The sequence below is a fragment of the Barbus barbus genome, assembly GCF_936440315.1.
Source record: "Barbus barbus genome assembly, chromosome: 44".
NCBI classification, from domain to species: domain Eukaryota; kingdom Metazoa; phylum Chordata; class Actinopteri; order Cypriniformes; family Cyprinidae; genus Barbus; species Barbus barbus.
The window spans coordinates 12352838-12378068 of NC_136722.1; the positions used below are offsets into that span (position 1 = coordinate 12352838).

Below are 25231 nucleotides of genomic sequence, written 5' to 3' on the forward strand. Positions count from 1 at the left end.
GGCTTTTGAGGTTAACAGGGAGGGTATGTTGGTTCACAACAACATTTGTGATAGCGCGACATTATATGGGAAAGGAAACTGTAGGGTGCTTCCAACAATTTAGTCCAGGAGCTCCGGTTGGATGATGCACGGTTTCATACAACTCCTTGTTACAATGAGTCGGTGGATTTATTTGATTAGTGAATGACATATGATCTTTGAATCGTTTATGTAGCTGAGTCACAAATATTAATTGGATTTCACAGCATTACTTATGAGAAGGACTTATTATTCAGCATACTGCCAAGGTGATTTGTAAGTGTTTTACATTTTGGTAAATATCTGGTGAATTTGTACAGTATAATTCATACATATTCATGCTATCTGCTAACTCCCTACTGAGGGTTAGGTTTTGTAGGGACCTTCGTGCTTATTTTTTATTTACAAATTTATACTAACTTGTAAAATAGTTGTATTTTCTAATGAGATTGGATTGGATCCAATCTGGATCCACCTCATTTCACTCTTTGGTACAGCTGCAGGTGCAATAAAATGCAAAGAAAACCACAGAAATGTAGCTTTTTGTCACATTACACCATTTATTTGAAAAGCAATGCTGGTGAGTACGCTAGCAAAACGTAAATGCGTGTAAATACAATTTGTTTTTCGAAATTGTATTACCGACTGTCATTCTGTAAGTGATGAAATCAGATTTGTTTGTTCAAGCATCAATCCGGCATACGGTATCTACAGCGCTTACTATAGGGATGTCTCATGTCTGAAGTGTCAGCACAACAGCGTCTGTCGTCATGTCCCTACAGTGCTGAACTCATGAGGCGCATCGGCAACATGAGCGTCAGAGGATTACTGTATTTACATTCTTGATATATGCTGTGCCTAAAAATGCTCACTTGTTCACTTGTTCATTGCGTAGTAATTGCCACAGATGAGCGTAAATGACTGAATTCAGCAACTGCTGTCGACAGTATTGCTATATGAATGACTGAACTCAGTCACTGCTGTTGCATATATATCAATAATGTTTATGGCAGTGGCTTAATTCAGTCATTTATGCCTGGTAATATGTGGTTACCAACAAAAAGGCCTCCAATCGGAGCACTCAGGCTGAAAAGTGTTATAAAATATTAACAAAACGTATATGAATGATTTGGGTTTGTAAAACCTTCCCTTTTTTCAGACTACATTTGTGAACCCGGACCACAAAACCAGTCATAATGGTCAATTTCTCGAAATTGAAATGTATACATCATCTGAGAGCTGAATGAATAAGCTTTCCATTGATGTATGGTTTGTTAGGATAGGACAATATTTGGCTGAGACACAACTATTTGAATATCTGGAATCTGAGGGTGCAAAAAAAAAAAAAAAATCTAAATATTGAGAAAATCGCCTTTAAAGTTGTCCAAATTAAGATCTTAGCAATGCATATTACTAATCAAAAATTAAGTTTTGATATATTTACAGTAGGAAATTTACAAAATATCTTCATGGAGCATGATCTTTACTTAAGTTTCTAATGAGTTTTGGCATAAAAGAATTTTGTGGTCCAGGGTCACATTTAGTCTTTATTTTTACATTAAGCCTTTTCAATTCTTTTTTTTTCTTCTTCATTTTCTAGTAAATAATTTGTCATACAGCAATATAATAAACTTTTTTTTCCGTCCATATATACAAATTCATATCACACACATTATACGTATATATATATATATATACAGTTATATATATAGACCCCATACATAGTTTTTGAGGATTTATTGTCTGACATGCACAGTTGTGTTCACAAATATTGCCATGTAGCTTTCTAAGCTATCAAAAATACAAGTTAAGTCAAGATTGCTGCATCAGACCAGAACAGTCATATTTATTAGAACTTTTTGCGTCGTAACCACTCATCAACCAAACCCTCTAAGGGGATGTGTCAAATATGCATGTGTGTATGTAGGTGATGTGTGAATTATGTGTCAGTGATGCATTAGTTGCTTGTATCTGCCCCTACAGCCTTACCATTAAGTAATCATCTATACTGTTTAAAATGAAAAATAAATAACAACATTTCAATATCCATCATGGCACTAAGTCAATACACAATATAAAAAACTTCAACAGGTTATAAATGTTTCTGAGCTTGTATCATTAAAGAATATTACATAGGCTACTTAGATGGTATAAATCATGTTTTGTGCTAGTTTAAGAGCAAGTTTAAGAGTAACACTTTTGAATTTCCTAACATTAGAAAGAAATAATAACAATATCAATAATATCAAAGCGTTGAAACTGGATCAATTTTGAAAACAATGTTTGGTTTTCTGTTATTACCAGAGGTGGGAATGTCTGTAATCACCCAGAACACACTATCAATAGTCTAGCAACAGCCCAGCAACTGCATAGCAAGAGCCTAGCAACCACCCAGAATATCCTAGCAAACAACTAGAACATCTAACTGACCAAACTATTAATGTTTCTTAAAGAAGATTTTAAGACACGTCAGCATAAATTTGTCTTTCTTAAACGCTTACACACAGTTCAAATACACTGATGACTTTCCTGCCCAGTGAACACCCATGAGATCAGTAACACTTAACATAAAACTCTTATTAGGATTCAGGAATTATTTTTGCAGCTAAATGTCTATTACAGTATACAACATAAATTAAATTACAGATAATAACAGCAATAAACTTTTGGGAACAGATCATTTTCATTTTACTACTGTAAAGTAATCTTGCAGTAGATGAAAAACACTAGAAAAGTTCAAACACCAATGAATTGTATATGAACTTTGTATGCACCACAATACAGTACAGTAAAAAAAAAAAACAAGTAACTTCCGCATCCTCTGCACATTTGGTTCAATTCCATTACAGTATACAGTACTATAGCAGTTTCCTGGTCTCCTGACACAAGAGCTACATCTCTAGGCAGTCATTTCTCAGTTCTGCAAACATGCAGTACACACAAAAAAAAAATGGTTACAAATCAAATTTTACAGTCACACGTTTGAAGGTGTACAACATGTGCTACCATTTACTGTACATATAGAATAGTGACATTTCCATCATCTCATGTACTGGTACTACATGGGTTTTATACTTAAACATTCAGTATAATTACAGTACAGTACCAGATGATGTAGGCAGTACAGTACAGTATCACATGATGTAGGCTATATTATTCATTCAGCTCTCTCCTTTCTCCATTGTTAGGATGCAGAGATTCTGATTGGTGTCATCAGTTTTGCTACCTAATGTTTAACTTTCTTATTGTTAAACTTTTTGAGAAATGTGTATTTGTTTTGAGAATTGAATTAATGGTTTGGGAAAATGGGCCAACTAAAATCAGTTATATTATGTTAACAATCGAGAAAACTGCAATACAAGATTCTTACCTAACTCTGCTATTAGTTTTTGTGATAGGCATCTTCTGATTGATTTCATGTTGTTGTTTCGTCCGATATGGCAGAAAGACCTATATCCATGATGAAAGTGGAGCGAGCGATCGAAGAATCGGATCACCAAACAATTACGGGATCTCAGACATATCCAGACGGGGTTAGGTTTCTCAGAGGACTTCTGAATAAACCGAGAAGCAGTATATGATTCACGAACAAATGTAAAAACAATTTGTTAGTGAATGCGCTGTGCTTTGTGTTTTTGACTCAAAAAGAACCGATTCATAAGAGTCATTTGTTAATGAAGCCGACTACACTGGGCGTGCTGCGTGCGCGTGGTGCTGCGTGCGAGTGCAACCATCGTGTACAGTTTAGTGAAAGACCTGTTTATTTGCCATTATTTTCCGTTACGCTGTCATCGTTACAGCTGAAAAGTAGCACATCAAACACTGCTTACATTTATATTTTATTCTGGGATAATTCTGGGGTGGCAGGTGGGGTGGCACAACTTTTTCTTAGGGTGGCAGTTGCCACCCCAGTAGATCCGCCCCTGCACTGTAGTTATAAAGGGATGGATATGGTCAGCAACAATACTTAGGTAGGCTGTGGCATTTAAACAATGCTCAATTGGTACTAAGGGGCCCAAAGTGTGCCAAGAAAATATCCCCCACACCATTACACCACCAGCCTGAACCGTTGAGGCAAGGCAGGATGGATCCATGCTTTCATGTTCTTTACGCCAAATTCTGATCCTACCATCTGAATGTTGCAGCAGAAATCGAGACTCATCAGACCAGGCAACATTTTTCCAGTCTTCTATTGCCCAATTTTGGTGAGCCTGTGCGAATTGTAGCCTCCTTTTCCTGTTCTTAGCTGACAGGAGCGGCACCCGGTGTGGTCTTCTGCTGCTGTAGCCCATATGCTTCAGGGTTCGACGTGTTGTGCGTTCAGAGATGGTATTCTGCATACCTTGGCTGTAACGAGTGGTTATTTGAGTTACTGTTGCCTTTCTATTATCTCTAACCAGTCTGCCCATTCTCCTCTGACCTCTGACATCAACAAGGCATTTTCGTCCACACAACTGCCGCTCACTGGATATTTTCTCTTTTTTGGACCATTCTCTATAAACCCTAGAGATGGTCGTGCGTGAAAATCCCAGTAGATCAGCAGTTTTTGAAATACTCAGACCAGCCCGTCTGCCACCAACAACCATTCCACGTTCAAAGTCACTTAAATCCCCTTTCTTCCCCATTCTGATGCTCGGTTTGAACTTCAGTAAGTCGTCTTCACCACATCTAGATGCCTAAATGCATTGAGTTGCTGCCATGTTATTGGCTGATTAGCAATTTGTGTTACCAAGCAATTGAACAGGTGTACCTAATAAAGTGGCCGGTGAGTGTGTGTGTGTATATATATATATATATACACACACACACACACACACACACACACACACACACACACACACTGTAAAACAATAGCACAATGTACTGTATTTATTTGAAGGATTTTTCATTTATTTAGTCATTTTATTTATTTATTTATTTTTTGGTGGAAATGACTTTAAAATTACTGGATTATGTCCTGTCCGAAAATTACCAGTACATTTCCCTTTTTTTAAAATAGTGTATTATTTTATATTATTTTTAGCAGATTACACATGTTAGAATATATATTAAAATATATATATTTAGAGTCCGATTTCAGGACAATAAAATGTTTAGTTAGGTGCAGCATTTATAACAACATGACATTACTCGGAAATATTTGATTTTGCATTCTGAGGTAAATAGGGATTTGCTACAGTGAGTGATTTAGTAAATCAATAGACATTCATTCTGAATGGACCGCTCTTGGCCAGATTAAGCTAAATATTCATATTTAATGAATATAATGAAAACTTTATGGTATAATTTTGCCAAAATGACGATTTTCAAGCTGCTTCACCATCAGACATCTTTGAGTCCAAACGCTTTGAAACAGAAATGTCTTCCCTAAATAAAACAGACGAAATGAATAAAACAGTACACTGAGGGCAGTGTTTTTCATAGTGTATCCAAATTGCGATTGACTCATCCTCTGTGCACTGCTTCTGCTGTGCTGAACCATGAATCCTGCTCTGGATGTCAGTTGAATCTGAGTTTATTGATAAATCTGTCTGCAGTCCACAGTTGGATGGGGGAATGTGTGAAAGCCGCTCTTTTGATCTAAATCAAACTTTTGAGAGGTGAAGACCTGCACCAGGCCTGTGCATTGAACTTTTGATCAACACTGTCTCGAAAAAACTGTGTGAACAGAGCTCTTCTTCTCTCTCTAAATAGTGAATTATCTTTTTCATCACGTTCCTTTTCAGAAAGTTACTGCCCAGAGATCATACCCTCTTGTCTGAAAAATATATTGAGTTTTTAGCAGAGCCTGTTAAGTTGAGAATCAAGCGAGACTGTGTGCTTAAAGAGTTAGACTATTTCAAACATTAAAATCATTTACTTGTGTCATTCTAAACCTGTATGACATTCCTTAGAAAATAAATGAACAGTGTAGATGGTTGCTTGGTTGCACTTTATTTTAAGGTGTCCTTGTTACAGAGTAATTAAGTACTGAGTAATATTAATCAACTACATGTACTTACTATATGGTTAGGGTTAGGATTAGGGTTACTTGCATGCAATTATGCATTATTAATTGTTATTATAATAGTAAGTACATGTAATATGTGTAGCAAGGACACCTTAAAATAAAGTGTTACTGGTTGTTTTATTTTCCAAAACCCATTTAAAGGAATAGTTCACCCAAACATTAAATATGCTAAATATTTATCCTCAAGCCATTTAAGATGTTTGTTTCTTCATCAGAACAGATTTAGAGGTATTGAGAATTACATCACTTGTTCACCAATGGATCTTCTGCAGTGAATGTGTGCCGTCAGAATGAAAGTCCAAACACCTGACTGAAACATCACAATAATCCACAAGTAATGTTTTTGTAATTTTTAAGGTTTTTAATATATTTTTATTTAACGGTAATTATTTTTTTTTATTTTGGTTTTAGTTTTAGTAATTTTCATATTTAAACTTTATGCCAATTCGCTAAAAAGTCAATTTTTCTCAGAATTTTTATTTTTAACAGATTTTTTTTTTTTATTTATTTATTTTTTTTTAAGCATCAAAAGGACACAAAATAGTCGTTAAAACCATCAGTCTTCTAAAGTCATATAATAGCTTTGTATGAGAATGCATCAAAGATGTTTTAATTAATTTAATTGAAAACAAAATAAAAATTGTTTTTATTAATTAAAATAAAGTTGAGATAAAATATAAAATATTGAATTAAAACTTTAGACATACAAAAATAAATATTGCCTTGGCAACTAACTAAAATAAAATGAGTTGAAGTTGAAATATGAAAATTTCAAAAAAAATAAAAAATATTTAAATATATTACCGCTAAATAGTAATATTTAAAAATAAATAAATTAGTTTATTTTAAACATGACAATAAAAAAACAGCTAATTCAAATGAATTAGTATATAAATAATATTAAAATACTTTAACACTTCTGTGAACAAATCATTCAGTTTTGTATTGTGAACCAGAGCAAATGATTCATTTAAACAATGTGACTCATTAAAATTATTATTTATTATTTTCTAATTGGTTTGGATACTTCTCAATAAACTCTCATAAATGTGCCAAAGAGGGTTTTTGTTTGTTTGTCACACAAAGCTATCATGTCTTATGAAAACTTGGAATATTGCGTCTAGAATTGTACAGTCCACATTTCTGATACTTTTATGGTGTTTTTGCATCCTTTACTGAACTGGAAAGCTTCAACTGCAGGGAAAAGAAACAACGTTCTTCTACTTGCTCCAAAATGTTTTCTTTCATGTTACACTGAAGAAAGTCAGTCATATGTGTTTGGAATGACATGAGGCTGAGTCAAAACCCATTTTATCTTCATGTATGTGCTTGTGTTGGTATGAAGGACACTTTTGCAATGACAATTTATGAGGTGGGTTATGAGAGGTTGTATTAAAGGGCTGTGATATTCCATTATTTTATGATAAGCAGCATGACACCACCTGGTCACGGTCCATTACACCATTTATTGAGCTTCATCAAATTGTTTAAAAAGAAAAACATAAGCTGACATTGTGTTCAGAGATGGGTGAGTGTAGCATGTAATTGTGTTTCAAAGCAGATGGATTGAAAACATAAGCCTGCTTCTATAAATAGTTTTATAGTGAAACACTAGTGAAGTGTCAATTTATTTTGACAGTAGGTTTAGTGAAGCATAATTGGGCTGTTTGTGTCTAAAATGACGCCTTTGAACGAGTCTTATTGCTTTTATACAGCTTCAACATTGTCAGCCGCTGACGTCAAGAGTGCGTCTCAATGTAGTTTTTCATTCTGAGATGGTGATATTTGTGTTTAATTGAGGCAGGCCTATTTTTACAGGTTAATGCAACCGGTGAAATAAGCATCTGCATGTCTGGCACACCGTGCACAAATTAACGACAGCAATTTATTCATTTGTTGCATGAATTGATCTTATCAGGAACTGTTTGCTGCACATTTACCCACAGCATTCTGCGAACTCAATTCTGACACATTAACTCGCTAAATTGGGCAAGATTAAATGTTTTGATTAGAGCTGGAGAGTGGACAGGGAGGACGGAGGAACGATGCACTTAATTGTCTGTTATAAGCAGTTTTTGGCCGCTATAGAAAGACAACATAAAGCTCACTGCTCTGGTTTGACTAATTCACTTCAGCTGAAGCTGATTTCAATAATGCCTCTTTATGGCATTTAAATAAAGGAAGTTGGAGTGGGAAAGAGCTCTTTTCACTGTTTTCCAAATGATTCATAAATAACCTTGAGTAGCGTAATCTCTCCCTGCTGAATCTACCAGAAATGCTGTTCGCCAACTTCTGTTGTGTTTTAGACGCTGGTCACTGTAAATAATCATTAATCAGTACTTTTTGCCTTGTATTACAGTAAATAAATTATGTAAACATTCTTAAAACAAGATAAATGTACTTGCAAAGCAAAACTGCATAATTTGAAAATTGTTGAATTATCTCTCTCTATCTCCCTCTCTCTCAATATATATATAGAGGCCTATATAAGCAGTTATATATATATATATATATATATATATATATATATGTGTATATGTGTGTGTGTGTGTGTGTGTGTGTATATATATATATATATATATATATATAAAATCTGGATTACCTGTAAAAAAAAAAACACTCATAATCAGATTACAATTACCTATTTATTTATTATGTTATTCACACAATGGCAGTAAATTATTCATAATTTAGTAATTATATCTAATTCTTCCTTTTTACCTTTTAAATTTCTAAACAAACAAAACAAAGCCATTTAAAGGGATCATATTATTTTGCTAAAAAGACCATTTTGTGTATTTGGTGTAATGCAATGTGTTTATGTGGTTTAAGGTTAAAAAAACACATTATTTTCCACATATTGTACATTATTGTTGCTCCTCTATACCCCGCCTTTCTGAAACACGCCGATTTTTACAAAGCTCGTCGTTCTGAGAAGTGAGGCGTGCTCTGATTGGCCAGCTATCCAGTGCATTGTGATTGGCCGAATACCTCAAGAGTGAGACGTCATGTTACGCCCCCTTACCGTAATGCGATGCCGTGTCCCGGCGCGACGACACAAAAACAATAAAACCCATTATAAACGAGGCATTTGTTGCATCCAGTGGGGGCATAATTACTGATTATAATGACTTACACTATCTTTTTATGTGTCGCGTTGCATCGCGCCATGTAAACATTACCATGTCTGCATTTGTGATCAGAGAAACGACAAAAAACAAGCACTACTCTACACTGCTCAAAACTCACATTTGAATAGTCAGTGGCAAATTCTTTAAATAAGAAAACGTACTTAAAGGCTGTGAGTCAGAAGCGCCAGACTGTCTTTGCAAAGTTAGAATTGCCCCACTTTATAGAAACAGCCTTTGTGCAAGCCAGCATTGTAGGCTACTCCCAGGTTCAGGAAATAGTCCTCCGTAAAATGCACTGCACACACTCTGATATTTGGGTTGAACTGTTCTGGAACAGTGTTGTAAATACAACTTAACCACTGATTTCTAGTCCTCTTTTGGAAGCCCAAACAAAGTACTTTTGCTTTCACAAGGAAACACAGCATCTCCAGGAGCCTCATGTATAAAACTCTCCATAGATTTCATCATAAAATTGTACATACGCACAAAATCTAGATTTTGCGTACGCACAAGTTTTCAGATTTCTGGCATACGCCAGAACATGCACAAAAATCCCTTTATAAATCCCAGTCAGGGGAAGATTGTGCGTACGTGCATCTCCACCCAGTCTCCTCCCAGAAATCACCATATATGGAGCTTACAACACCTAGTGTTACTATGCATATCCTCATCTACATATCATTTCCATGCATATTCCCATCCACGTGACACCATGTTTTACACCGTCAAAGGTACAAGACGTTAAGGAAATATGAGATACGGACTAAATGCCATTTGTGCCACATTAATTTTTATTGCCAATATCATCCAGAATGTTTTAGAATATATCAAAATATCCATAAAAACAAAACTGTTTAGTTCTCAGATAAATAGCCTATTTTAGAATATGCTTGAACTGATTCTTTCCACTGACCAAATGGTTTTTCAATTGTTTTAAATAACTCAAATCAAATAAAATGTATGTAGTTTTGCTGAAAAGGTGAACATATTTTAGCTATTTTTAGTGGAAACAGGTAAGACATTTATTGCAGTGTAAAAACAATTGTCTGACTCGCTCATCACTGACAAAGTATCTTAAAAAGGAAACAGGCAAATCTTACCGTCATGAAGCTCAGTTTGGGAAACCATAATATAATAAACACTCATGTTTAGTGCACTTCACGTTGTTGATCTCTTTCTTTCTTATTCTCTCTTTTCCTATTATAGATCAGTTTGGTACAAGATTATCCTATTTAAATCAATGTGATAAACAAGTTCAGTAATGTTGCATAACAAGTTCAAGTTAACAAGTTCATTGTGTAATTTGCATGGGAATCAGTAATAGACTAAAATATGTCAGTAATCTAACCAGCACTGAACACGATATGAGGGTTTAACAGCAATTAAAAATATACTGATTTAAACTAAATTCAGTCAACAAAACTAGAAAACACCACTGAGAATATATCTAAATAAATAAATTAACAACAGTACAAGTTGACTTCAGTGCTGGTTAGATTACTGACATATTTTAGTCTAAGTCATTTTGACCTGGGGCCTCATATATATATAAACGCTGTTTTCCAAGCACATATCTGGATTTATACAAAATTAACTTGCCGTAAATATGTGCGCACCGTACTGATGCTCTTGACTGTGCGTACGCACTCTTTTTCCTGGAGTGATGAAGTTTTCATTTCGATATACACATTTACATTTACATATTCCACTCTCATCAATGGAGATAAGGACTGAAATTACATAAAGTCATTACACAGAAGTTAAACCAAAATTATATGAATTTAGACATATTTGTAGTTGATGCGCTTAATCACTTTTCCTGTGGCATGCAATGTTTTAATGACAACGATGAGTGCTATAATAATAATTCATATATTTAAACTAAACTGCAGATCTCATGTTATGAGAATTATTTTAGCGAGAACAATGATCAGTGATGCACACTTCACTATTATGGCGGGCACTGCTGGATTCGGTGGTCGAACGGTCCATTGTGCGGTTTTAATAATAGCTACTGTACAAAACAATTGTTAAAACAATTGAAATACTATTAGGTCAGTGGAAAGAATGAGGTCAAGTATATTCTAAAATATACTTTGTTCAGCTATTTATCTGAGAACTAAACAGTTTTGTTTTTATGGATATTTTGATATATTCTAAAACATTCTGGATGATATTGGCAATAAAAAATAATGTGGCACAAATGGCATGTAGTCCGTATCTCATATTTCCTTAACGTCTTGTACCTTTGACGTTGTAAAACATGGTGTCACGTGGATGGGAATATGCATGGAAATGATATGTAGATGAGGATATGCATAGTAAAACTAGGTGTTGTAAGCTCCATATATGGTGATTTCTGGGAGGAGACTGGGTGGAGATGCATCTTCCCCTGACTGGGATTTATAAAGGGATTTTTGCGCATGTTCTGGTGTACGCATGTTTTTATAAATCTGAAAACTTTTGTGTGTTGGCAAAATCTAGCTTTTGTGCGTACATACACTTTTAGGATGAAATCTACAGAGAGTTTTATGCATGAGGCCCCTGGAGATTATTTTTTTTCTCAAAAAAAATAAATAAATAAATGTTTTTACATTTGGCTAAATCTTGCTGACTTTACTTAGGGTATAACAACTTATCAAAAAAGTGTTTGATATTTTTATAATATACTTGATAATTGTTTGATTTCTTGGAATTTTTTCCCCCACCTTGTTAAACATATGGCATTTCCAGTCAAAAATGATCAGTTTACAATCAATGAATCAGTGAACGAACCAATCAGTTTCTATTTTGTAATTTTGTTCTTTAAAAAAAAAAAAAGATAAATGATATTCAGCATATGACAAGGATTATTGCCATCACCCTAATGCCAAGAAGAGAAGAGATTCTGAATTGATTGTATAGACTTTTAAACACAATTACTTTTGCCTCTGTGCTCAGACCTAGAGCTTGTCACCTTTAGTGGATCTTAAAATTATTTTTGACTATTTTGATGATTTCTGAAAACATTTGGTTTTGTGCAACTATGCGAGGAAGCGTGGAGTGATGCACACGCTCGCCAGCACAGCGGAGTTAAGTAAGTCAGGCGGTGTCCTCTCTGAAGATGAACACATATTCTGAGAGAAAGCCTTCTGTTTACAGGGCCAAGCGCGGCAGTCTTCCAGAGCAGCTTAAAACCTCTCGCACAAACACTCAATTAATCAAGTGCGTTTTAAATTCCACACATCAATCCGCAATAGAGAGTATGACATTAGCACACAAATTGTGCCGCAAAGGGATTCTGGTACTTTAATATCAACAAACTCTCACTGGAACACATCAGCAGCTCCTGTGAAGATGAATCTTTATACTCAGTTTCAACTTTTCAAACAAAGGATTTGGGATTATTTTTGCGTATTAGAGGTGATGAGCCTGTCTGTTTGCATTTGAAGCGTGTTCATTTGTTGCAAATGTCTGCATTTCGGCTGTCATATTTGAAGTGAGCGAATCAGCGAAAATGAAAGCTCTCTGTGGAGTACAAAGTCTTGAAATGCAATCTAATGCTCTAATTACTTCTTTTCAAAATCACATTTGAGATTCGGCTCTGTCCCAGGCCTCCACGATTACTACAATGAAAGAGCTCTACTGTATAGTGCTGATTTATTGCATGAATAGCTCAATGTGATCAGTGTTTATTGCGGCTATTGGAAAGCATTTATTTAAACAAAACGTCAGTGTGTGAACAACTGCCTCGTCAGAGTTTCTCCCTGAACAGTGAAAGGTGGACAGTATTGATCGGTATAAGACACAATATGTGTCCTCAGCTACACTCTGGGAAATAGGAATGCCAAACTGTGGCCCCTCCAGCACTTTCCTGCTAAATTAACAGCTTGATCAATGACAAGGAGGACACCTATTCTCTTCTGATGTGGAGTCACTCTGTCAAAAGCAATAAAGCTGAGCCCCAGTGAGATGTGGAGTAAAATGAGCCAAAAGCGTTCCCACTTCTGCTGCATGCAGTTTTGATGCGGCGAAAGACGCTTATGGTTCTTGTAAATGTAGCAGTGAGGGTTTGATGTAATTTAGAGTGATGATTTGGAAACTGTCTTAAACATTTGATCTTGCTTATTTGAAAGCATGGTTGACCATTGGGTGCCAAGCCTGAAATAAACCCCACAATCCAAATCGCGACTCTTTGCCAAAGTCACACTCTGGTAGAGCTTGGCACTGCTTTTAGGTTCTGATGAACTCTGAAGTAAATATCATCACTAATGACTGATTAGGTCTGTTTTTCACTAACACACTCTCTCTCTAGCAAAGTGACTGGTGAATTCTCTTGTCTAATGTGCTTCATATACTGTATATTATGGAAGCCTGTTTACAGCACTAAATAAAAAATTAAAAAGGTAATTGCCACTTTTTATTTCACAATTCTGACTTGTTTTCTCACAATTGCAAGTTTACATCTCGCAATTCAAACTTTTTTCTCAGAATTGTGAGATATAAACTCACAACTGCGAGTTATAAAGTCAGAAATGTGAGATATAAAGTCTGAATTGCGGGATGTAAACTCACAATTGTGAGATATAAACTCACAATTCTGACTTGTTTTCTCGCAATTGCGTTTGTATCTCGCAATTCTGACTTTATTTCTCAAAATTGTGAGATATAAACTCACAACTGCGAGTTATAAAGTTGTCAGTCCTGTGTCTTGTTTTCCCCTCCTCTCGTGTCTCTATTTGACCTTCCTCGTTCCTGTGATCATTAGTTAATTAGTCCCGAGCCCCGTTTAATTAGTCCTCACCTGTTCCTCGTTGATTTCCTTGTGTTCATAAGCCCTGTGTTTCCCTGCCTCTGTGTCCAGTCTGATCGGCAATCCCTAACGTCAATCTGTGTGTCACTTTGTCTCCAGTGATCATTGAAGTTTGTAAATAAAAGTCAGAATATTCAAGACGTTCCTCGCCTCCTCGTTTCCCTGCTCCTATGTGTGACGTGACAGAAGACTGGACCTAACAGTAAGCGGCGTCAAACATTTTTTTGTTTTCGTTTTTTGAAAGTGTTTTTATTTGTTCCAGTTTTTGCTCCGCGGCATGGGCGCCGCCTTCTGCTTCGCCGCCTTAATCCGGGAGGATTTCCCTTTTTATGAGTATTCGGAAGGAGTTCTGTAAGATCGGCGTGGAATGATAATACTCTTAACAAGCTGTTCTGGCTCGGGGCAAACTACCACCGTCCCGTGGACCTCCCAGACACCACCGGCCTGAGTTGGAGAGAAGGGATCTACCGGTGTCTGGGAAGCGTCCGGGCCCGAGCCAGCCCGCCGTCGTCCGTGGCTCTCCCGAACCCTCTGCAATTCACGCTTCAAGAGAATTTTTGTTTTTGTTTTGTATTTTTGTTTTACAAAATATTTGAATTAAATTGTAAATATTTAGAATTAAGTTGTAAAATTTTTTTTTTACAAAATGTAACTTTTGGCAGTGAAATCAAATAATGAATCCAAAAAGAGATGCTAAAACTGGAAATAGAAGATCAAGCCAAGCACATTGCATTGCAGAATGTTATTCTCAATCTCTGCTGTAGATATTTTGGAAAATGTCATCGGTCATCAGGGTATTCTGTGCTGAAAAATTCAATACTGTGCACAACATACTCTACACAACAAGAGGACTAAGAATAATATGCCAGTATGCTGCTCCGAACGTCTCTGTGTGAGAGAGTATCATGTGTTTGTGTGTGCATGCTTGCATTTATGTTGCAGCATGTGCCATCAGGCAACTCCGATAAGACAGTGGAGCATGAAACTGGCAGAGCAGAGAGGATGTGGTTCCGCCTCCAGCTGGGGATTGGCAGATTAATTTGATTCATTCATTAGTTTGATCAACCAATTTAGCACTTTGGAAGATATTAATCAGATGTTTATTTAAATGTCACCTGGAAGCAGCGGAAGGGAAATGAGGCCGGTGGGAAATGGAGTCTTTTCAGGAGCAATTCCACAATTGGATCATCTGGATTGGCTTATTGAGGCATTCAGGAACACAGAGAGCTCTCATAACCGCTATTATGAACACCCTGAAATTAAAAGCAATTTATACACTCTTGTACGTGTTCTTTTGGGTATGAGATGATGTTTGAACGTCTGCCAATTATCCCACATGTCAGTTTGCTTTAAAGACAGCAGGATGCTGCGCTGATGCTCTCAAGAATTCTTTATCCATGGAAAATTTAAGTCAGTAACGCAGTAATAGTGTGTTCAAATCATGTCAGAAAGATCATATATTTATGAGTTGAGCTGAATGTACAGTACATGAACTCCACCACCAAGTCGTAATTATGAGTGGAAAACATGTGGCATCTGCATTGACTGTAAATTTGCTGAAATTATATAATAAATATATAATATATATAATGTATATTAAAAATAAAATATAATATATAATACTATACAGTATATAATCAATAAATAATTAAATATATAATAAATTATTGTATTTGTAGTATTTTTTTTACTTACAATAAAACTAATTAAAAATACGATAGTACTGTCTTATTTGGATAACATTTTTTGGTTTATTAATCTGTACTCCTTTAAAATGTGTTTTTGGAAGGAAAAGAGCATGTGTATTTGTCTATGTAAATGTTTGTATTTAAATTGTTTCTTAATTGTTTAAAATGATTAATAAATAAAATTATGATAGTACTGTACAATTACGATAGAATATATGACCATTCATTTACAGCACCTTTATGAATTAAATAATAACATAAAAAAGCAAAAACACACCTGATGCATGTTCTTTATTAATCATTTTGTAGAAGTAGAGTTAAAAAAAACTCTTTTCTTTTTTTGTAGAAAAGGTTTGTCACCATCTTACTCCGACCAAAGTGTCTTGATTACGACACATAAGTACAAATTTACCAAAAAGACTTGAACATACCGTAAGCATTTGACACGTCTTTGAAATAACATTGACTGAGCGTTACATTTATGTATGTGTATTCTTACGAGACTTGCTTCCTCACACAGTTCACGGCTCTCCTGGCAGGCACAATTTCCGAGGCTGAAGAAATATAAATCTCCTCTAGGTTGTTATGGGTAAATACTGTAAGCTTCAAAAGATTATAGTCTAAGCCTTGGTTTACAAACCAAGGCTGCACACAAGCACTGAGGGAATCTGGAAGTATTCTGTGCATACACATATAAACACAAACACACACGCTTCAATTGATGACAGACGAGGCAAGAAATGCTATATAACACTGCTTCCTCGGCCAGATTAGGTCTGTTTAGGATACTGAGGACGTTGTTTACAGAGGTCATGGTTTCAGTGTGGGAGGATTTACAACTTCCATATTGTCCTCACACGGTGCTTTATAACTGTGAAAAATATCTGCAGGATTTATGTTGGGTGTGCAAATTCCCTAGTAAATCATGACAATGGTGTACAGTATGTGTGTGTGTGTACATGGGTTTGGAAGTGTATATTTTTACTCTGCATTTGTGTTGTATAAAGTCAAATCAGACTGTTGTTTTTCCATTTACATTTTTGATAAACAGTTATCCATTATCTGATGCGTTTTGGATCACGAATCCTTCTGGGAGCACTTGAACACTTTGATAATTATCTCATTTTAGCTTTAATGTTGGTTGGTTATGTTTATTTCGAAAAAAATATTTCTATAGCAGAGGTCACCAATTAGTAGTCCACAGTCCAGAATCATTGATCATAAATGAATGTAGTTAAAAACATAGTGAGGTTTATTTCTCCATATTGAGAAACCAATTAGCTGAAGCAGTATTTACCTCAAGCAAAATATTTCACAATGTTTTTATACAGAATCTTAATTGACACTAAGTATGGAGACACTTTTAAATCAGAACATAATGTCTATGTTCAGTCACTGCACAATAGTGAGAAGCGTGCTTAACAGCCAGTGAGAATGATTGTTAATGTATAAAAATATTGTGAAACAGATTTTTAAAGACATTTGTAATGTTACAAATAGTTCTATTTCAAATAAATGCTGTTCTTTTAGACTTTCTATTCATCAAAGAATCCTACAAAAGTTTAAAAATATTAAGCAGCACAGTTTTCAACGTTGATAATAATAATACATGTTTCTTGAACACCAAAATCACAGGAATAAATATTTAATATATCAGTTTTAGATTGTATAACCTTATATTATATAAATAGACAAATATATAAGCACACTTCAAAGAGTGTGTGTAAATGCATAGCTGTGCACCATAGATATTTATATATAGATGCCTCATTAGCGCCTGTTTCTATGGGCCGCTATATGTAAGCCATATTACAATGGTCAAAGCCAGTGTGTGAACACTCAAGAGCAAGACTGCACATCTGCAGCTGTGACATATCTGGAGAGGTCAAATGTGGAATCTACGTATATCTCAGGCTGTGCTCTATAACAACTCCTGACTTAGTTATTTTAGGATATTTGTTTGTAAAATTATTAATTATTTGTTTACCTGTATTGTTTATTTTTGTGCTTTTGTTATCCAAGTCCATATTTTTAAAGGCTGTATCTTATATAGCAAATACAATCAGACAACTTATCCGCTGAACAGATGTTGAAATATGCTGAATTGCCACACAAAAGAAGGCCTATATCCTTTTTACATATTCATTGTCATATCTCCCTTTTAGAGATCTAAGTGTCTTCTCCTCCGCTCTTCATGCTGATAGATGCCTAAGTTAACCTTTAGAGGGATCCTGTATTACACACGACTGTGCCTGACGACTGATCCCATGGGGTCTGCTGGACCTTGTGGGTTAAGTGATGCCACATCTAAATCATAAATCAGTCGGGCAACCAGCTCTCTTGACCTGAAGGTCATTGTTTCATTAACTTCCTGCCACTCTGAATTTTCCATCCATATCTACCCACAAATATAGTAGTGCATTGCTTTTGCTCCTATCTCTTCACACACATACTGTATACATACACACACACACACACACTTACCTTTACTTTATTGCTTATGCCTTATTGATTCTTGAAGTGGTAATATTCTAACTGATCTACAGCATTCATAAATCTTGGCTGTGTTTGGAAGCAGCCACATTCTCTCTCATGTTGATTGACAGCCCGTTGCCCCAGGTTTACTCTCAAATAGGCGTCAGATCTCTGGCAAAAGGGAACTGAATGGACAGAAGCCTATTCTCAACTCTACAGCGGCCCATCCGCAGGGGAGAGCGGCTTTCCTACGGCTCACGCCGCTTACGCTGTGGGTGGGTAAACAGTGTCGGTGCTTCTCTTTCAGGAGATTATCAGATAAAGAATGGGGAGGATGACACACAAGCACAATCAGATAACACTCCTCCACTCAAGCAGCCGTTCCTTCCCTCCCTCGCTAACAGAAAGGTTCCACATCATCGGTGGAAACCAAAATAGAGGGTGGCAGCTACCTTTGATTAAACTGAGAGCAGGAGAGTAAAAGTTGGTATCTACAACAAAACAAGGATGCAGTTTATTCCCACAGTGTTGTTTTAGCTGATCGCTATATTGCTACAGATTAAATTTCTTTGAATTTCAGAGGATTCATCTAAGAATGCTTGGATAGAGTTGAAGACACTGGCTTCATTCACACAGGCAGTGTTTGGGATTGACTGTTGGTCCAATTATTGATTTGTTCACAAAGAGGTTTATAGGCAGTGTTTTGTCAACTGAATTACTGACAAAAGTGTTTTGTTTGTTTTTTTCATCCATGAGAACAAAGGCAACATGGGAAATGTGAGTAAAATGTCTAGTAAAATATGATTATTGCAAAAAATCCAATCATCATCAATACTATGCTGCAACACAAGTGAATAAAGTTACAACACATGCTGGTTTCTGTAATTCTCTGTTTCAATTTAAAACATGGACAATGAATAACTTAATCAGGAAAATTTCACAACAGTGCAAGAGTGTACTCACAATGATATTTCAGGAGTTCAGGATTGCATTTTTAAATGTTTCAAATATTGTTAATGTTAAATCTAGACAGGTTTAAATTAATTTAGAAAGCGTTCAAATAGTTGGCTTAATTTAGTTCTTTCTTGTCAACTAAAATATTATTCTTGTGGACTAAAAATAGATTCCATTTTCAAGTAAAATTTATTTGAATGAATATGACTACAAAATATCTAGAGGGCAAACTAAGCAATGTCTAATGTGTAACTGTAAAAATAGTTTTGTTTACAGGAGTGGATCGTATGCTTTCAAAGGCTATCTATACAAAGATGGTTCACTCATCTTTTTGTGATTTTGTGCAATGCATTTTCAGTATTTCCCCATTGAAATAGAAGTTCTGCATGGCCAAAATACCAATTCAGGGGCTGCATCTTTAGAAGGATCCAGACATTGAAGTCCACGAAGGTCAAACTGAGTGTTATTAATTGGGAATGTCTAGCCTACAGAGGATTGCTTTTGTCACCTAGCAGCTGTGACAGCTGTAGGTGATAAGAGGCAGTCGCATTTGTCCTGGACTTTTTTGAAAGTTATATTCAGCTGTCTGAAAACAAAACAGTGTTCACAACCTGTCTAAAGATGTTCACCTTGGTCCATTTATGTATGTAATAAAAAGTATAAAATATCACATCTTTGTAAAATATAAGTATTTGAACCACTGTAAAGTTGTTTCTCTCCAAAAAAAAAAAAATCCTGTCATCAAGGGCACGCAATGAATCTTGAGATGATCTCGGCCATTAAGGATCTATTCGTTTTATCCTTCATTTCCCCGGAAACAAAGGACGCATTTGAAAGAGCCTTTGAAATGGGACAGCCTTTGTCACATCGCTGTGACATATTCAGTCTTGGATTACAGCCTTTAAAGCAGGGTTCCTCAAATCTTGCCCTGGAGGGCCAATGCACTGTAGAGTTTAGCTCCAACCCTGATAAAACTCACCTACCTGTGATTTTCTAATGATTCTGAAGACAATGATTAGCATGCTCAGGTGTGTTTGAGGAGACTGCGGAGTCTCCAGGCGAGGACCAGCAGACTGAAGAACTGTTCTCTTGTCACTTTAACAGTCTGATAAGCTCTTCTTGCACTACACATATATCTGCACAGTTTTGTTTCATTTAACTGGTTTGCACTCTATCTATTTTGCCATGTGCCTTATGCCACTTTATTTATCTCTTTTTTTTATTTTTCTACAATGTCCTCAGACTGATAAGCTCCTCTTGCACTATATATATATATACACACTCTATACACATATATCTGCACAGCTTTGTTTTATTTAACTGGTTTGCACTCTATCTGCCATGTGCCTTATGCCACTTTCCCCTGGTTTCACAGACAAGGCTTAAGACTAGTCCCAGACTAAAATGTAATTCTGAGCTGTTTCAACTGTAATAACCTTGCACTGACTAATCTTAAAGCATATCAGTGCATTTGTTTTCTCTCAAGATGCACGCCAGTAATGTTTTTTCTAATGCATGTTAATAAACATTACTCAAATGCCCTAATTGAACTATGACCTAATCCTGGCTTAGTCTAAGCCCTGTCTGTGAAACCAGGCCATAATCTATCTCTTTCTTTATTTTTCTACAATGTCCTCATTTGTATATCTGTATAGTTGTATGTGCCAATGTGTAAACTGTATTTATCTGTATTTGAATGTCTACTGTCAGTGTTTTAAATGTTAACTGTATGCACCAAGGGTCTGAGAGTAACGCAATTTCAATTCTCTGTATATGTACTGTACATGTGGAAGAATTGACAATAAAGCCGACTTGACTTGACTTCTTATTTCTGCCAATGAATCTCTTTTATAATCTGTAATGTAATCTTTCCCATTCCTTCTTTTTCATCCTACGTTCCTTGAGCGCATCTGCTGGTTCAAGGTCTGATCTGAATTGTCAGTGTAGATGTTGAGCAGCCTGTGTAATGTGTGACATGTTAAAGAAAGACAGGTTGCACAGAACCTTTGCAATACATTTGCTTGCTAACTAGCCATACCTTGACACTTTGACCCCAGTCTAATCACACAAAGATTAGCCAATCACAACAGAGATCATTTATAAAGAAGTCTTAAAGGTATGATATAATGGTCGTGCAACTAAATTGCAATTGTTTTTGCTGTAAGAAACATTCACTAACATTAAACATTGACTTGTAATACTACAAAAGTGTAGCTTAAATGTCTTGCTTCATAGCCTACAGTCTCATACTGCCAGGAACCACGTGTCTGTGTTCCAAAATAGGAGTTAATATGTCATAATAGTGATGGGTGTCCTCTGCGATCACACACACAGTGACCCACATAAGTGCTCACAGGAGGGTGAAATGACAGAGAAATAAATCAGCCGTTTACACCAGATCAATCCACATATCAATCAGTCTCTCCTATAAAGGTAACTGAGGTACAATCCAATCCTCTCTGAATGCGTTCAGACTCATGTTTGTATGTATGTGTATGTCTTTTCCAAGAGAAGTCATCTTCAATGAGATTCAGTGAATGGGGGATCACAGAGCGAAATATCACCCATCCTAAATATAAGCCAATCTAATCATAGAGGGGTGAGAGTAATTAAACTGCCCACCTATTAGTTCTGTGTAGCACAAAGCTGCTTCTGATAGAATATGTTCATTTATTTTAGGATGAAGAGTAGGGCTGAGACATAAAAAGTATGTTGGCAGACAACAAACCCACAAGCCATTTACAGAACTATTAGTTATTGCACCAAAACAGCACCTTTTGCAACTAATTTGGATATTAGTTAACTATAAGTTATTGCACCAAAAAAATGGCAGTTTTTGTTGTGAATCAGTTTTTACATGACCCATGTAGACTCTTGTGTGAATGAATAGTTCAGTATTTTTAAATCAGTTATAAACTGTACTTTTTAATTTACTGCATTAGCAGAGAGAATTGTCTTTCATATGCAAGCAAACATGGACAAACTGAATCAGATTCTAATTGAATGCTTATTGAATCTAAATTGTACTGCATTTAATCTGAAAATCTGTATTGACTCCCAGGCCTAGCATATTTTGTAATGTTTTCGGACATGTGCCAGTGAAATAATCAGTACTTAATATTTTTACAACGCTCATGGATCCAGTTTAGTATAATGGTAAAATACACTCTTAAATGGCACTTAAACAAACAAAATGAGTAATTAGTCGCATTACATGTCAATCAGACAATCTCTTCCTTGTCTAAGTGGACGATTTCTGATCAGAATAAGCTGCAGTGATGAGGACCATGTTTTTTAAAGTTTGGCTAGATGAGACTGTATTGTTGGATACAATAATATCTTGCAAATTAGGTATTCTGCTCTTAGCCGCTATTGTTGGATTGAGTTTGGTATTTTCAATAAATGTGGATCTCCGGAGACTGTGGGCATTTGAAAATGAAGGAATTTGGTGCAGAGGAGATTTCATTGAAAGTACTGTTGCATAATGCTTCACAGCAGGTTTATGTCTAAAATGTTCTTTAAAGTTATTTAAGGATAACAGTTTTGATCAATGCAATTTAGATTATTGTTTGTACTTTAATGACACAGGGTTTTTGTTTTGTTTTGTTTCCTTTTGTTGTGAATATCAGTGGCGGGCCATGCATTTTATACAGTACCTAGGCCTTCAATGGCATCCTATATGAATTAATCCACCTCTTAATACCATCATAATGATGCCACGGCTATAGAAACCATAAATATTACATTAGAAATGCAGTGTAACAGGGCATTGCATCACAGACAGGTATCTTACGTAGCGATAATGAATGCTATTACTAAAGCTAGAAACCCAGTTAACACAATTCAACTAGTTGCCGCAGCTGCGCAAAGCATCATTTCTAGCTGAAGTATTAACCTGACAAAATGAATCCGACATTCTTACAGACATTTACTAACTCAAACGTATTTATACCTTAAAGATAACATTGGTATAAAACAAATAAGGCAATTACATGTGTTTTAAAGTTGACCTAACAATTTAACGAACTCTAACTGCTTTCCGTCTTCACGAGTCTCCCCGCCGGTCTGTCTGCGCGCTGCGGGAGGAAAATACTAGTTAGCGCAGCTTTACCGCGAAAGCGAGCAAGTAACATTAAAAAACATTCATACAAAACGATGAAGAAAGGTGTATACATGTGTTTTAACGTACCTCTAGGACTCTCATCTTCGTGCCGAGTATCCCCGTCGGTCTGCCTCTGCCATAAAGCAATAAAAAAGTAAAAAATGAAATTTAACCTAATGTACCATACTCTAGTGGATTTTCATCTTTACTATGACTCTTTCACAACGCCGGTGCTGAGGAGGTGTTTGGTTGTTTTTTGCGGTCATTTAGATTTACAGAAGGCGAATATTTTTCTGAATGCACTGAAAATATACAATAACGCACTGTACACAGCATATACGGTAAGAAACCTGAGAAACAATAATACCGTGAAAACAAAAATTATTTACAGTGATGCTGTTTGCTAGCTTTGTGCGCTCTCTGACCATCCAATCAAAGGACGAGAAAATGCTGATGCTATCGTAAGTCTGCTAGATGGCCCTGGTCCTGCCAACTCGAAATCTGATTGGTTAAAGCAACGGTTTCATTGCCATTGATTTTAAGCTAAAGACGCTTGCACTGTTGATTCTGAAGGCCTTAGGCAGATTTATTTGACCCTGACGACACGATTGCTGAAATATGATTGGATAAAAGCTCTAATATAAACATATACTACTGAGAGCAGCGCAACCAAGAGAAAAGCTATGAAATGAAGAGAATAGACTATTGGGAATAATTTAATACAGATTCATGGAAAAAAAATTATTAAAACTAAGTCAGTGATTCTGATAGTGTTTAGGCCAGCAGAGAAGGCTTTGCTGGCCCTGACGGCCCACCACTGGTGAATATGCTGTTTGGCATGATAACATTTAATGTCCTCATTAACCTTTATAGTCCCATTTATCCACTTGTTAACAACCACCTTTTTCCAGAAACATAAAAGCTTAAAAAAAGTCATGAGTAGGGTATTACTGATGTATTTTATGTTGTAGAATAAAAAGTAAAAATATCTTGAGTCACAGAACTTATTTAAGGCATTTAATCAAAAACCCATTTACAAAAACCATTGATTTTTGTATGGTGGAATTGGAAGTGCTAAAATGCTTGTTTCCGCAGCACTCTTTAAGTAAGATTCACACTCTAGCCCAGTAGATGGAGATAATGAACCTAATATTAGTTTGTGAGCCACAAAAATGAAAAAGAAGATGACTGTATTGTTAAAAGTATTTTGTGGATATTGAATATTGATTAATAATGAGTTTTGTGGTATTCTAAATGAAAGTTTAGGATGAGCATGTTCATTAGCTTTGGACTGTGATGAAGGAATACAAACATTTCCTGCTTTCTTCTAAATCTTTCTGTCATCTTGTCTCCTCAACTCTGCACTTTTTTCCATAGCTGGGTCCCAAACCCCTCCATTATAGACAGATTGCCTGATTACAGAGAGTGAAATGAGAATGCTGTTTATTGAATGCTTCCTTCCTGTTCATGCCACATTGAAAGAATGCACTTCAAACTGCAAACTGCATCATTTTTTAAACATCGACAGCAATATTTCAAATATTTATAGAGGCTATTAAACAACAGCTCACATATCTTCTCAATGTACATGTTGATTGTACTTTGAATGGTTCAGTTGATCTAATACAGCATAATATTTATGGATATTGTTTATATGAATGAAGTCTGTTTTAATATTCTTTTTTTTCTTTTTTATTCAGATGCCGACTTTAAAGACATAGGAGTCCCCAAACCTCTTCCCTGTGGGTATTATTCATTCATCTATAAGCATCCTCCATATGAATACATCTAATGGCTTTCCATTTTTTTTAATTTGTCTTCTTATGTCGCCCCCGCTGCAGTTTGTGAATTTGAGATGGGAGGACCTGAAGGCATCATTGAATCGCAGCAGATCACCAAAGACGGCAAAGCCTTGCAGACCGAGGCAGTGGACTGCAAGTGGTACATCCATGCCCCTCCTCGCTCCAAGGTCAGTCCCCCGCAGTCAGCCCCTGTCTCCCGCTCTGTCTAATAACACCCAAGTTGTTTCCCTGTTGTCGTTCTGTTACCCAGCCTGCCACG

At 36.0% G+C, this 25231-nt stretch overlaps 1 protein-coding gene across 1 annotated transcript in view; it reads left to right on the plus strand.

Moving 5' to 3' along the window:
• Positions 1–25231, plus strand: part of LOC306863084 (neuropilin and tolloid-like protein 1) — a gene marked incomplete at both ends in the record, with an annotated part of 123412 nt that overhangs the window by 65741 nt on the left and 32440 nt on the right. Inside the window, 2 exons of the mRNA XM_079406257.1 lie at positions 24871–24912; positions 25012–25139. Of these exons, the coding sequence (XP_079262383.1) occupies positions 24871–24912; positions 25012–25139 (170 nt within the window). The remainder of the gene's footprint in view (positions 1–24870; positions 24913–25011; positions 25140–25231) is intronic.